General features: G+C 40.0%; 1 protein-coding gene across 2 annotated transcripts in view; it reads right to left on the reverse strand.

Moving 5' to 3' along the window:
• LOC311585656 (hippocampus abundant transcript-like protein 1) overlaps positions 1-14,983 on the reverse strand; it is a 40,302-nt gene that overhangs the window by 2,082 nt on the left and 23,237 nt on the right. Inside the window, exons 5-11 of one of the 2 annotated variants that reach the window (XM_084761109.1) lie at positions 13,107-13,221; positions 8,423-8,641; positions 6,693-6,806; positions 5,065-5,136; positions 3,472-3,584; positions 2,368-2,465; positions 624-763 (exon numbers count right to left, since the gene is read on the reverse strand). In XM_084761109.1, coding sequence (XP_084617235.1) covers positions 624-763; positions 2,368-2,465; positions 3,472-3,584; positions 5,065-5,136; positions 6,693-6,806; positions 8,423-8,641; positions 13,107-13,221 — 871 coding nt within the window. The remainder of the gene's footprint in view (positions 1-623; positions 764-2,367; positions 2,466-3,471; positions 3,585-5,064; positions 5,137-6,692; positions 6,807-8,422; positions 8,642-13,106; positions 13,222-14,983) is intronic. The other variant, XM_084761110.1, reaches the window with a different exon arrangement.

Consider the following 14,983-nt stretch of genomic DNA (forward strand, 5'->3'; position numbering starts at 1 on the left):
CTCATCTTGTAACCTCAGATCATGCATTTCCACATATGAACCTAGTAATTTTAGGTTCGTATAGAACTCAGGGTTAGAACTCTGTATTAAATGTTTCTCTCTTTAAAAGTGAAAGCACATTAGCTCAATTTTTAACAAGTTTTGTTGTTGTTGTTGTTTTGAAGACAGGGTCTCTTGTGTCCCAGACAGGCCTCACACTTACGTAGCCAAGAATCACCCTGACCTTAAGGCCTTTATCTTCCGAACGCTATAATTACAGGCACGCACCATCCACTGGTGAGTTTCATACATTTTAGACAAGCATCTACCAACTGAGCTACATCCCAAGTCTCTTTAGTTAGATTTTTATGTAACTTCATATCTTATTTAAATCGAACTTAGCCAGATAATAACATACCAGTCTAGTGACTATATAGGAAAAAAAGAGAATCTAAATAAAGTACAGATATTTTCTTTTCATATAAGACATTAAATCTCCATTGTGAGCCCTTTCTGATCACAAGTAATGACCACAGAATTGGCTGTTGTCAAATACAACGATAATAAACAAATAGGAATGTAAAGCCACAAGATTACACTACAATCAAACACAACCAGTATTATAACACAGATCACCAAATTACCTGTAGGGCATCATCAGAATTCAATTTTGGTCCCATCTCGCTCAGTTCAACATGGAACATGTAGAATATGAAGCCGTACAGCGCTGGGCCCAGGCCATTGCACAGCCCTCGTATTCCAGTTACGATCCCCTGGGCCACACCTAGAGCACAGCAACAGAGGAGTCAGGCTCTAGAGAAGCCTCACCCGTGGTCACCAGTGCTCCCTACAGCATGACACACAGACGTGGCTGGACGGAGTCACCCTCCTCTAGGCTAGTTATCTTACACCATTTACAACATTCATAGGTTTCATCAGGGTGTTTCTGGTCATTATACACATGCTTTCTTCGTTGTACTGTCTACTGAATGGTTAGTACTCGCTGTACTAAGGTCTACAAGGAAGAAAAAGCAAATTGTTTCCAAAATCCTTTTGGACTTGATCACGCAATTAATGGAAAATAAATATAAAATTATTATTTTATCAGGTAATTTCAATGTTCTATGGATTAAGACTTCCTTCCTTGTCCCATTTAATTGTTCATACACAAAAGGAATATGTCTTCCCCTCAGATGATGTAACTACAAAGAGGCCCTTGGGTTGCCATCTGCAGCCTTCCATCTCATGCAGACCACCACTCAAAAATTCTGAAAGCACCAACTTCAAGATATCTCTTCTTTCTAATATGGTACACAAAACATATGTTTGAATATGAGCATGGATGTATGTGAAATGTGTATTTTTGTAAGCCAAAGACAGGCAAGTATAACAGTAGTCACCCCAGCTGAGTTACTGCATTTAATAGTGACACCCAAAAGGTATCATTTAAAAGTCCATAAATCTAAGAATGATACTTATAATAGAAAATTCACTATGTGGATAACAGGTATGATAATAATGGATAAACTATCTTTTAAATTTTAATTTTTGTTGAAAAATTTAGAAGTCCTCTCAAGAATTAAAAAAAAAAATCCCCTTAGGGATAGAGGTATACCCTATATAGTCTAGGCACTGGGTTTGATATTGGCATGAAACCAAACCAAACCACTATGCACATGTGTTGTTTTATTACATACACATACACACACACGCACACCATTTGATATATCCTCTAAAATTCTCCATTTTCCTGTAACACAAATGAATATTACAATCAATACTTATAAAGAAATAAAAAACATTAAATGAAATAAAAATCTACTTCCTGACTATAGTAAGGTGTGCCATTAGAAGATGGAGAAAAAGGGGTTAACTCTGACATCAGAACTGGCTGAGAGGAAAGAGGAATAAAGTCTGTTTTCTACACAGCAGTTCTAACTTATCTCTCTATATATGCAAATATTGACAACCAAAGAAAATTTTCTTTATCCTTTCAAAGATCCATTTCTTAAACTATGCTAAAACTCTGAATTATTTCAACTTAACTTTAGTGACTAAATAGATATTCCATTGCTAATTTGCTACTCTTACTTAATAGAAATCTGCTGAAATAAGATTATAAGCTGATTAACCCTGATGGAATATATAATCAGAACTGAGACTGGAAATGGATCTTTGCTATTTCTAGCTCTTACTAATAACCTGAGTGGCTGCGTCTGCATCGCTAGAGTGTGAGTGAGAGCAAGGAAGAGCCCTACACTGACAACATGAGCAGGCGTGCTCCTGTGCAGGGCCTACTGCTGTCAGCTGCTGTGGAGAATGGAGATTTCACACTTCAGGGCAGAGGCTCCAGCTAAAGACACAAAGTGCAAGGAGCACAACCCTCACCTTGCTGGTCTGACTCTGCATTCCGAGAAATGAGGGCGCTGACTGCTGGGAACGTAATACTGGACATGGCGGCCACGGTCCCTGCTGCCCACATCATCCTGCAATGAAAAAGGAGGACGCAATTTGGTCACTATGGTCAGTGGTAACAGTACAAATGCTTTGTGTTTCCTTGTTTCCATTTTATTTATTTACTGGGCAAGCCATGGCTTTCTCAATAATCCCAGTGAGCTCAGCATCCAAAATGCTCAGGAAGCAGCAGCACGAGTTCAAGGCCAGTCTGGGCTACACAGTCTGTGTGTGGAAGAATTCATGCCATTAAAACTGATCACAGGTTCTCCCATCGCCATCTTCAAGTGCAGGCTCAATGAAGTTCTTAAAAGGATATCTGTGGGTTTTGTTTTAAATAAACACCGCACTCTACCTGCCCCCACCTCCCCACTGAGTTTCTGTATTCCTTGAAAATTCATCTTTTACAACTGCCCTTGGGCTGTCAGCCTTGACAGCACTGTCTGCTTCAGACCTTTGTCCTTTTCTCAGTGAAGAAGAACACTATGTCACAACAATGTCTGAGAATAGGTAGGTCCAAAGGCTCTTTAAAAATTTATTTATTTATTTATTACTATGCATACAGTGCTGTCTGCATGTACCCTGCAGGCCAGAAGCACCAGATCACATTACAGATGGTTGTGAGCCACCATGGGGTTGCTGGGAATTGAACTCATGACCTCTGAAAGAACAGTCAGTCCTCTTAACCACTGAGCCATCTCTCCAGCCCGGCCCACAGGCTCTTGTGCCCCACTGAGCTATACTTCCTTGGGGATGGTCTTGACTGAAAATGAAAAATCTCATAAAGCCTTTTTAACACTTAAAAGTGTTTTGACTAGCTAGATAACTGAAACAGAATTCACAGGACCAAAAGAAGAGGAGGAGGAGGGCAAAGAAGAGGAGGAGAAGAAAAGGAGGAGAAAAAAAGGCGAAAGGAGGAGGAGGAGGAGGAAGAGGAGGAAGAGGAGGAGGAAGAGGAGGAGAAGGCTCATCGCATCTCTTAATTCAGTTTGTTTGTGTGTTTGTTTGTTTTGATAATGTGAACTAGGGGAGGCTTACCAGGCCTGAGATCCAAAACCATACCAGGCAAGTTGGAGTATCTGGAAACCCAAGCCAAGCAGGACAGTGTTCTTGTTCCCTAGCGACCTCATCAGTCTGCTAAGGAAGACAGTCTGCAAAGGAAGGAAGATACTTCTGATAAGTCCTATGTGCACAAACTCAAGTTCAGAGCGCAGGCTCTTTTAGTCAAGTCCACTCAGTGATGGCCAAGGACCTTTAAGGGCACACTGTCTGTCTATGACCCCCAAGGGCAGGCAGTGGTGATAACTCTTCAGGGATAGGGTTTTAAGGGGCTCCAGTGCTGGGCTGGGGTCTGGAGCCTTTGCCCTCCTGCCTGAGAAGTCTCTCGGGCTGCTGCTCTGCTTGTACCTCCCAAAAGGCTAACAAGGCTACACCCTAGTGATTGTGGCTAAAAGAACTACATCTTAATCTTCTGGAAAAAAGGTCAACAAGCACTTAATATTCAGCAGAATCTTACACATGTAAATGTTCAGCAAGGGTTAATATTCATTCACAGCTAACACTTTCACAAAATCAAGAATGATATGAGCTTTGTTTTAATAAATATAGGGACAGTATGAAAAGGAAGATAAAGACAACTAAGGGCAAACAGCTCAGGTTAATGTAAAAAATAAATGAAAATCATAATCAGCTTAGAAGTTTAACATAATTTGCATTTCTAACACGGCCAAAACAAAAGCAGCAAGGAACAGCCTTTACTTGCACGCACTGCCAGGAGCCTCGCTACTCTCTCATTTGGTAGGACCAGTTAGTTTCCTCAACTTCTCATTTTCTCTATAGAGTTGATCACAGAAGAACACGTAGCTTGGCCTAGGAACAGACTTCAGGCAATGCACAAAAGCTTCAGGGAATGCCCCTAAAGGAGAGCAGGACACACATCCTTGCCTTTCTGGACTGACAAGTTAATAGGCTGTAAAGTGGTTGCTGCTATTCACTCACTGTGTACATCCTAATGTGCTGACTTATTTGTTTAGTCCTGGAGACAGTGCATCTAGAAGAAATTTATTTCTACCTAATTTTCACCATTAAGGAAACACTAAAAGGCATTCCTCTGGTTAATTTTGCAGTATCTAATTGCTTTATTTCACCCTTAAAAAAGTCTTTATATCTATCTGCTGCATGTGTACACATGTCCCAGCAAGCAGCTTGTAAGAATCAGTTTTCTCCTCTACCATGTAGGTTCAGGGGACACCGGGGTCACTGCTTGATGACAAGTGTCTTTTACTGAGTCATCTTGCCACCCCTTTCATCTAGTTTTGGAAGTAAGGAAAAAGATTTGATCTAGCACAAATTACAAATAATACTCTAATAAAATTTGTATGAATTTCTACTGAGTCCCAAGGACCTGAATGTTCTATGAGTGACAGTTCTGAGTTGTGTCCCTTTCAGCTTCCTGAATTTGGTGCATTTCTCTACATGAGCAAGATGTATAACCCTGAGGCAACAGTTTGGAGGAACTCTAAAACCTGTATCCTTGGCTTCCTATAGGTGTGAGGTTATCAGGATTGAGGTGGGGCTTGGGGGTGAGGGGAGCTTTGTCATTTTAATCCACATGTTACAAACAATACTCACCTGAGCTACAATGGACAGAATTCCTACCATAGCTATGAATGCTACTATTTTCACAGATCCAAAACCTATGACCTGCAGAAATGAAAAAAACAAAACCACTTTTGTAATAGAGGTATTAGAGATAAAATTAATAAGAAATGATTTTTTCCTATTAAGATAGAAAAATAACTGAGAAAAGTTGATAACAGCAGTAGAAATTAGGACAGTGACAGAAGCTGAAAAAAATTAAGATGTAATTTATATTTAAATTTGACATAAAATAGTTGTAAGTTGTAAATTTTGTGAAAATTGTATTATGCCTATTGTTTATTATTTCCTCTCTTAACTGGTCTGTCTCAGTTTGAAGACAATGAAAGCAGTAAAGAGAGTATAAAAGAAGGCAATTGGACTTTTAATGTAGCCAACCCTAACCCTGAGTTTTGCTGCATTTTAAAATTATGTGGGCAACAGAGAAAAGGAAAGAAGAGGAGACAGGGGAGGGGAACAATAGGATGTCAGAGCCCGGCACTGAGGTGAGTGAGTTCTAAAGAGCTCCACACACACCTACCAAGTAAGCAGCCAACCTGACCACAGCTGACCTCTGAGCCTCCAACTGTGACGCTAACTATGAAATGACTAATAACTTTAAAACAGGATACATTACTTTGAACTCCACAATACAGGAAAATGCATTAAAAATAACTTTAGTCTTCTTACTTCATAAATAAGTACCTTCCCCCCAATCACAGTTAGACAATAAAGTACCAGGGCTAGAACCTCTGGCTTTTCTATTACTACCTAATCATATTCAATTATAAAATCTGGACCTGGTAGGGGAGCTCATGCCTACAACCGCAGCACTCAGGGAGGTACAGGCAGCCTATTAACAACCGCAGCACTCAGGGAGGTACAGGCAGCCTGTTATTAGCTGTATTCACTACAGCATGGAAGCAATACCAAGAGCGACTTATGAGAACAGACTGAATGGTGCTAACGCACAGAAGCAGTTAGGCTCACAAGCTGCACCGAATGAACCACTCTGGTGCCAGCTGTGTATCTGTGGGGAAGAAACATGACAGCTCTGTATCTTCTCTTAATTTGGTTCAGTTTAAATCCGATTTTAGAAAAAAGAGTCTCAGAGCCAGACTTGGTGGTGGATGACTTTATGCACTTGAGAGGCAAAGGTAGGTAAGTTTTCTGTGAGTTTGAGGTGAGCCTGGTCTACACAGTGAATTCTATGCCAACTAAGTACACACACACACACACACACACACACACACACACACATTCTCATTCTCTCTCTCTCTCTCTCTCTCTCTCTCTCTCTCTCTCTCTCAAAAGCTTCAGAATTTTGTTTCTGATAATTCTCTTTATTAAAGGAAATCTTCTACAGTAGATGTCTTACTATGTTGCTCACACTGTTCTTAAATCCTGATAGAGCAACAACCTCAGCGAGAAGCTAGGCATGGTTACACACAGCTGCAGTCCCAGCTTCCTGTAAGGCTATCACTGAATTACAAGAGCTTTATGAAGTCTCTAGAAACAAATTCATGGTTCCCTTTTTACAATGGCTTCCCCAACTTATCTTAGACAAATGTCAGTCTTTGATAGTCTACATGTTAAAAGGCTACTAGGGACCTACTACTCACCTGCCTGAGATAGAGGAAGAAGCTGGAGTACTGGCCAGCTTCAGGGAGGTACGAGAGGAACACTGTGATGCAGATGAGTAACACAGTAGAGTCTTTCCCAACTTTCCTTAGCGACTGGGAACAAGCAGAAAGCAGAAACACGCAGTCAGTGCTCTTGCGATACTGACTTCACCATTTCCTGTATCTTCTTCAAGAGTTTCTGAAAAACTATTTCTACACGGCTCTCTAAGAAAAATCCATTCTTTCTCTGGATTTGTAAAATAACTTCTTTTTTAAGTGATTTTAAACGTTTTCTTCCTTTTTCTGACCTAAGGGTTCATATTAGCCAAGGCTTGCCTCAAACTTGACATGCAGCTGAGGCTAACCTGGACACTCTCGGCTCCCTTTCTGCTTCCTCCATAGCTTTCACTATACACAAATTCACTGTATCCTTCACACTGTTGATATTCAGGTAGCCTGAAGCCAAGAAGGCAGTTAGTACGTTCTAACACTGTCATTTTAACAGTGATACTGAATGACAAGCATCACAGAACTTTTAGGGCACCGTCTACAGCCTTTCTAGAACATGCCCCACACAGCTAGTGTCTACTGAACCTTGCTACACAAGGCATTAGACTAGTTAACTTACACATGTTAACTGGAGTCCTTACAGCTGCCCTGAAAAATAAGCCATAGTAATTCCATTTCACAGAGAAGTTTCTATGTGTAACTTGATCATTACAAGGCAAAAAAATTTTAATGTGTGTGTTTTCCCATTCCTGCATCCTTCCCAAAACACCTCTCTCATCAATTTGACAACCTAACACAAAAGAGGAACAGACAAGCTCTCCAGGAAGTAATCTGCATGATCATTTTAGAAAACAATTTCAAGGGATAGAGATGTTTGCTAAAATTGCTGCTGTACAATCATAAGGAGCCAAGTTTGATTTGCAGTACTCTCATAAAAAGCTAGGCATTATGGTGTGTGTCTATAACCCTAGCACTGGGAAGGCAGGGACAGGAGGAGCCTTGCAGCTTGCTGGCCAGGTAGTCTTGCCAGACTGATGAGCTCCAGGTTCAGTGGAAACCCTGACTCAAAAAATAAGACATGAGACATCCTCCTCTGGACTCCACAAGCTAACACTATCTGCTCTACAATTGTTCTATAAAATTAGGTGGGGGCGGGTGGCAGGTGATATGGCTCACAGGTTAAGAGAACTGGTTGCCCTTCCAGAGGTCCTCAGTTCAATTCCCAGCAACCACACGGTGGCTCACACCACCACAATGAGATCTGGTGCCCTCTTTTGGCATGCAGGCATAGATGCAGGCAGAACACTATATACATAATAAATAAATATATCTTTGAAAAACAAAAAAAGTAGGTGTGGCAGGGAAAGAGAGAAGTAAAGATACTTTTCTCAGTACTATTTCATATTAGTGAGATATGCCCCCTAATACCACCCTCCCCAACCATCTTCATTTATTTTATTAAATGAAAAAAACACCACCACCACCACATCCTTGAGTATAACCTGGATATTTATTTTTGTCTCTTATTATTTATACAGCTTAATTACTAAGTTTATGTATGTCTAAGTTTCTCAGTCCCTTACTTATAATTAAAGTTTTCTATTTTTACTGTAAAAGAAATGAATCAACAACTATTGGGAATCCTTGAGGCTGTATATATAGTCTTATTTTCTTAGACAAAAGAGATATATGGAAGTAAATATTTTCATGTCTTAATTTACCGCAAAAGGGTCCGCTTGTTTCCAAGAAATCTGAGCTCCCCAGGAAGCAGGTCTAATTTTCTCAGGCAGCGATTCTGGAACTGCCAACAAAATGAAGCAGATGTCTAGGACAGCCACCACTGTGGCTACCAGCACAACAAGGCTGTCTCCATAATTTGTAGAGAGGTATGTTCCAATGGCTGGACTGGTAACCAGACTAGCTGCAAAGGTGGCTGAGACCTATGGGGAAAAGCACATCATTTAGGAACTTGACTCAGTGGAGAGAACATGTTCTCCCCTAGAGTCCCGCAGATGCAGGCACACAGCTGCAGCTATCCTCTCCTGTGTTTTTAAAGATTTACTTTATGGGTGAATGTCTAAACACTATGTGCATCACTGGTACCCACAGAGGTCAGAAGGGGAACTGAAGTTATGGATGGTTATGAGCTGCCGCTGGGGTGCTGGGAACCAAATCTCATTCCTCTACAAGCACAACTGCTCTTAATTGCTAAAGCATCTCTCCAGCACCCTCTCCTGGTTTCAGCAAGACAGATGTATGCATACAAATTTTAAGAGTAAAAGAGAAGGAAAGCAGTTTTTCTTAAAAATGTATTCACACACTGTTAAAACTAAGTGGAGATATGCTGGGGAGCTATAACTAAAACATGAGTCCGGGCAGTGGTGGCGCACGCCTGTAATCCCAGCACTCGGGAGGCAGAGGCAGGCGGATCTCTGTGAGTTCAAGGCCAGCCTGGAATACAGAGTGAGTCTGGGACAGCCAGGGCTACACAGAGAAACCCTGTCTTTAAAAAAAAAAAAAAAGGCTGGAGAGATGGCTCAGCGGTTAAGAGCACTGTCTGCTCTTCCAGAGGTCCTGAGTTCAATTCCCAGCAACCACATGGTGGCTCACTGCCATCTATAATGAGATCTAGTGCTCCCCACTGTGTACTTTAATAATAAATAAATATTCAAAGAAAGAACGAAAGAAAGAAAGAAAGAAAGAAGTTAATATTGTAGGAACTTTCCTCATAAAGCATTCACTGTTTTTGGTTTAACTGGAAAACAGAGATGTGCAAAGAAGGGTTTGAAAACAAATCCTGCAGAGCCAGGGTTATAGCTCAGTGGCATGGCACTTGCCTAGCATGTGGCACGGTAGCTCATGGCTGTGATCACAATACTTAGGAGGCTGATGTGGGACTGATGAGTTCGAGGGCAGTTCTAGGCTGGAGGATAAGACTGTCTTGAAAAACAAACTCTCTGAAGAGCTGATGATGAACTCTACAAAGTTCTCAGGTACTGTATGTACCTGATTCATCCGAAAACACTCACTTTTCCACACACCCATTTCTTTCTATATGACCATTTCATTAACCCAGTGGGGGTAAAAGTAGCTGGTATTTTAAGAGAAAAAGGTGTAACCAAAATGAACAAATAAACAAAAATAAAAGAATGAAGGCTGGGGATGGATAGCTAAACAGTGGACCATGTGACGTACTCAGGGTGTAGCCCTTAGCACCACTCACACCAACACCCATACCAAAGAAAAGAAAAAAGATGTGTGGAGAAGTTGAAGCCTGGTTAGAGGGCAAGACTGGTGAGCCATATTACATTGCATTCCTATGTTCTCGATTTAAAATATAATAAATATTTACTCTCTAAATTATAAGCAGATTAGAGTATCAAAAGCATACTGGTAAGTTATTAAAACTAGAAGATTCTATCAGAAACAAAAGAAGTCACATAAGGACTGAGTGAGTTAAGAAAATAAAAAATAAAAAAATATATATAATAAAGAGAACATGAAATTAGAAGATATAATATGGGATTTGGGGTGAGTATGGGATGGATATGATCAAGATACATGTATGAAATTTTAAAGTAAGTAAAAGTGTTATTTAAAAAGAAACAAGTGGATCCCTGTGAGTTCGAGGCCAGTCTGGTCTACAAAGTGAGTTTAGGACAGCCAGGGATACACACAGAGAAACCCTGTCTAGAAAAAAAAGAAAGATAGATAGATAGGAAGAAAGGAAACAACAGAAATCATTTTATCTGACTATGATTCCTAATAAGCCAATGACATTCCTACAACTGATTATAAAAATAAATATATGCAACATTGAAAAGTTTTAAAAGCTAAAAATGATAGAAAAAGACTTTTAGGCTGGGGAATAAAGATGTGAGAATTTTAGTTGGGAAACAAAAATTCCTGAAATTCAGTATTTATCAAGTACCTAATGATGACAGAGATCCTACCAGTTATATTTTTTAAAAATTTAGGCAGTTGTGTAGCTGCACCACAAGCTGCAAAGACATGGAAGTAGCTACAGGAGCGGTGCTTACCTTCCTAAGGTGCGACTGAGCCCTGGGGAAGAGCCTCAAGTGTTACAGGCACAATGTTACTTAGGTTTGTATGAGGCCACAGATCTCACAGCATCTCAGGGTACTGCCAAGTACGCTACTTTATGTGTTAAGAAGGACAACACTTTTGCAGTTGTTGTTTTGTTTTGTTTAAAATTATCTAACCCCACATTTAGCAACATTCATTCATCAGGACTCTGTTGTGGTAAGGCTAAAGAGATTCACTCACTAGATGCAGTAGTAGTATTCATTGCTACAGCCCTTAAAGAAAGTCTTTCTTGGTTTCCTAAGTTGCAGAAAGGAAAGCATATTTTAATATAAACTGGATAGATATAAAAAAAATGCCCTTTAGAATTTAATTAACATACCCTGGCAATAACTGGCAGTACATGTTCTGCAAGACAGGCTGTGAGGGAGTTACAGGCAAAGGCCCTGGGCCTGAGGCAAACCCAGTAGCTCACAGCTGAGCTGCAGGAGCTGAGGGGATCGCACTTCAGAATGGCACTGTGTTAGCCGGGATGGTCACTTGCTGGCTCCTTGCCAGGACTCATGAGCGAGCACTGACCCAAGTGCCATTTTACAAGGAAGAACTGAACTAGAGATTAGGTGATTAATGTCACTTCTGGTGACTGTCAAACCCTTTCCATAACTAACACAGAACCACTGTAAACTATTTTTCCACTGAAAGTAAAAAATAAATAGCTACTAAAAATTCCACCATGAGGAAGATGGCTCAGCAGCTAAGGCTGCTTACTGCACAGGCCTGGTAACCTGAGTTTGATTCCCAGAGGGAGACAGAAGAATGGTGACTTCTGAAAATTGTTCTCTGACTCCCACATGCATGCTATGGCGCACACACACACACACACACACACACACACACACACACACACACACACACACAGAGAGAGAGAGAGAGAGAGAGAGAGAGAGAGAGAGAGAGAGAGAGGGAAGGGGTGAAGAGAAGGGAGAAGGAATAAACTAAATAAATAAATGTTTAAAAAAAGAGAAAAATATTTTACCTTTTAAGGAAACAAAATGTCTAACCAATCAGACATTATATAACATATATGCATCTAATCTTATGAGCTATCTTCTATTAATATTAATATGTACAACTTTTATGTCTTTATGTCTCCATTAACATTTTCATAGACTAATCACACTGCAGGGAATTAGTATGTCCTTAGGCATTCCCATGACAGAGAAGGTGGAGAAGAAAGCTACACTTTTATGAGGTTCAGAATCTCCGTGCTCTTCACAGGCCTGGTGGCTAACACAGCCCACCTTGAATATTTTGCCTTCTTTGAAGCCTTTCTCGTCACTTTCTTTTCTAATCTGCACATCACTGCACAGGTGCCTTCAACTTAAGATGAAGCATGAACGACATTCACAGGAGGAGCAAGGAAAGGAAAGGGCAGACAGTAGTCAGAGGGGAAGGAGAAGCTTTCTAACCAGGAGAGTCACAAGTCCACAAATAGTGTTTTGTGGAATCGTGGTAACCTGTATGTTGAAAACTCATCAGTGAGAATACTCATTTAATCAGTCAACATGAATAAACAATTAGCTCTGTTCTAAGAAGCAGTATTTAAAGACAAGGGTACAAGAAGGAAAGTAATTCTCTGGGTTTCTGGCATTTACCCTTCTTTAATCTACTGCTCTCCACTGTCTGCCAGATCCCTTTCCTTATCACGCACACAAACGCCCTGATGCTGAGCGTGTGCTACGACTGCTCATCAATTGCATCCCTAACCGTTTGAAAGTAACTTGTAGAAGAGGAAGTTCTGACGCTGAGAGCCAGATCTACACAGCGAGATCCAGGTCAGACTGGGCTACTGCTGCCACTTTCTAATAGTTCTTTTTTCTCCTACATAACTATAATATCATCATCATGTCTGAGAAAATGAGACTGTCTAATGTCAAATTATCAAAGCTGGCTCCTGTAACTCTTGACATTTATTCAACAACTATCTAGGCTATTCTTTCTCCTACAGGGCTATGTCTCAAATGAGTGCCCGAGACACATTGTTGAGAGTCTCACATGTCTCAAATTTATTTCTGATGTTATTTTAAACCTCAATTTCTGGTCCACTTTTAATAAAAGGCAAGTTATTACTTCATTTTTAGAAAGTCTACAAGCCTGTAAACCTTGCACTCTCAAAGTTGGAGGGAGGATCTGAAGTTGTTTGAACCTAGCCTTTCCTAAGACCCTACCACAAAATAGCAGAAAGCTCTACACACCCATAATGGAGCCCTCAAGAGACAATGAAAAGGAGGTTCTAAGTCTGAAGTCAACATGGCCTATGTCAGCCTTTGTCTCAAGACAGACAAAGAGCCGCCATCTTACCCATCCGTAAGCAGTGCTTCTCTCGTGCTCCTGAGTGAAGTCAGCGACATAGGCAAATATTACAGAGAAAGTGACGGAGAAGACTCCAGACACAGAAATCATGCCAAAGTACCACCTACAAAGAGATTGTTTTTAAAAGAATATGATTAAGAACATCATCTTCTACCATCTAAAAGATTATTTTAATTACTCAAGAGTTTTATAATCAAAGTCAAAGATATATGACTATTATGCACTAATGAAGATAAACTCAGATATCTGCATATATACTTAAAGACAAATATAAAATTAACTGAAATTTTGACAATACTGAAAGGAATACATGTTGCCCCCTCCAAAAAAAGGCAGAAGAAAAAAAGAATAAAGGGACTAAATAAAATTATACTTTTAGGTATAGTTATGGTTTTAAATGTTATCAATACAATGTTTCAAATTTCCACTTTTAAAAATCCATACAAAAACAGAGTGTATTAAAAAAATTCAACCCTAAAACGTCTATAAGATGCATAAATACATTGAAAAAACAAATACTTAAAATAGCAAAAGCCAGAATCTTACAGAACACAAAATGGAGTTTATTCTACAACATAAAATATATTTTAATATTAAAACATTTACTAAGTAATTACTTTAATAGTCAGTAATATAATTAATCATATTCATAGTTCTTTAAAAGTTTTGTTATCACCGTTTTGCATTATGTATGTATGCATGCATGTATGTATGTATGTACGTACGTACGTACGTACGTACGTACGTACGTACACACACACACACACACACACACACACACACACACACACACACGATATGTGAGTGAGTACAGGCATGCACGTGGCATCACGTCCTGTACAAGTCAGACAGCAGCTGTTCTCTTCTTCCCTGTGGGTTCTAGGGATGGAACTCAGGCCCTCAGGCTCACACGTCAAGTGTTCTTGCCAGTGAACTATCTATCTCATGGGCACTGCAACAGTTCTTAAGGGTCCAAACACAACAACAGCAACAACCACAACAAGCCACCTAAGACAAAACTACTAAAATCTAGCTAACTCTTGATATAAATTCTCATATCTAATTAATAAATATTTTAAAAGAGAAAACCCTTAAATAAAAAATAAATAAAGGGCTGAACAGATGGCTGCTTTTCCAGGACCTGGGCTCAATTCCCAGCACTAATATGGCAGCTCACAAATGTCCCTAAATCCAATCTCAGGGGCTCCAACACCCTCCTCTGGCCTCTGCAGGCACCAGGTGTGCACATGGTGCATAGATACACATAAAGGCAAAACACTCATACACTTTAAGTTTAAAGAAAGAAAGAAGGAAGGACGGAAAGAGAGAAAGAAAGAAGAGGGGCTGGAGAGATGGCTCTGGTTAAGAGCACTGCCTGCTCTTCCAAAGGACCTGGGTTCAATTCCCAGCACCCACATGGTGGCTCACAACTGTCTGTAACTCCAAGATCTGACACACTCACACCAACACACATAAATTAAATAAAAAATATTTAAAAAGAAAGAAGGAAGGAAGGAAGAAAAGAAAGAAAAGAAAAGAAAAAGCTAGCTTGAGGACTAATGGAAAATTACAGCAGTCTTTAAAAAATAGAAAAAGGGCCTATAATCATCACGTTAGTTAAACATTATTCACTAAGAAAAATTTAAAAAGCAGTGAGTAGCATAAAACTAGAAGGAATGAGGTAAAATTATTTTCAGATGACATTAATAAACCTAGACAAAAGACAATTGGGGCCGGAGAGGTTGCTCTTCAGAGGACCTGTGTTCAATTCCCAGCATCCACATGGCAGCTCACAACTTTATGTAACTCACCCAGACATGCAGGCAAGACACCAATGCACATAAAATAAAAATAAAACATTTTTA

The sequence above is a fragment of the Acomys minous genome (assembly GCF_964271855.1).
Source record: "Acomys minous genome assembly, chromosome: 16".
Classification (NCBI taxonomy): domain Eukaryota; kingdom Metazoa; phylum Chordata; class Mammalia; order Rodentia; family Muridae; genus Acomys; species Acomys minous.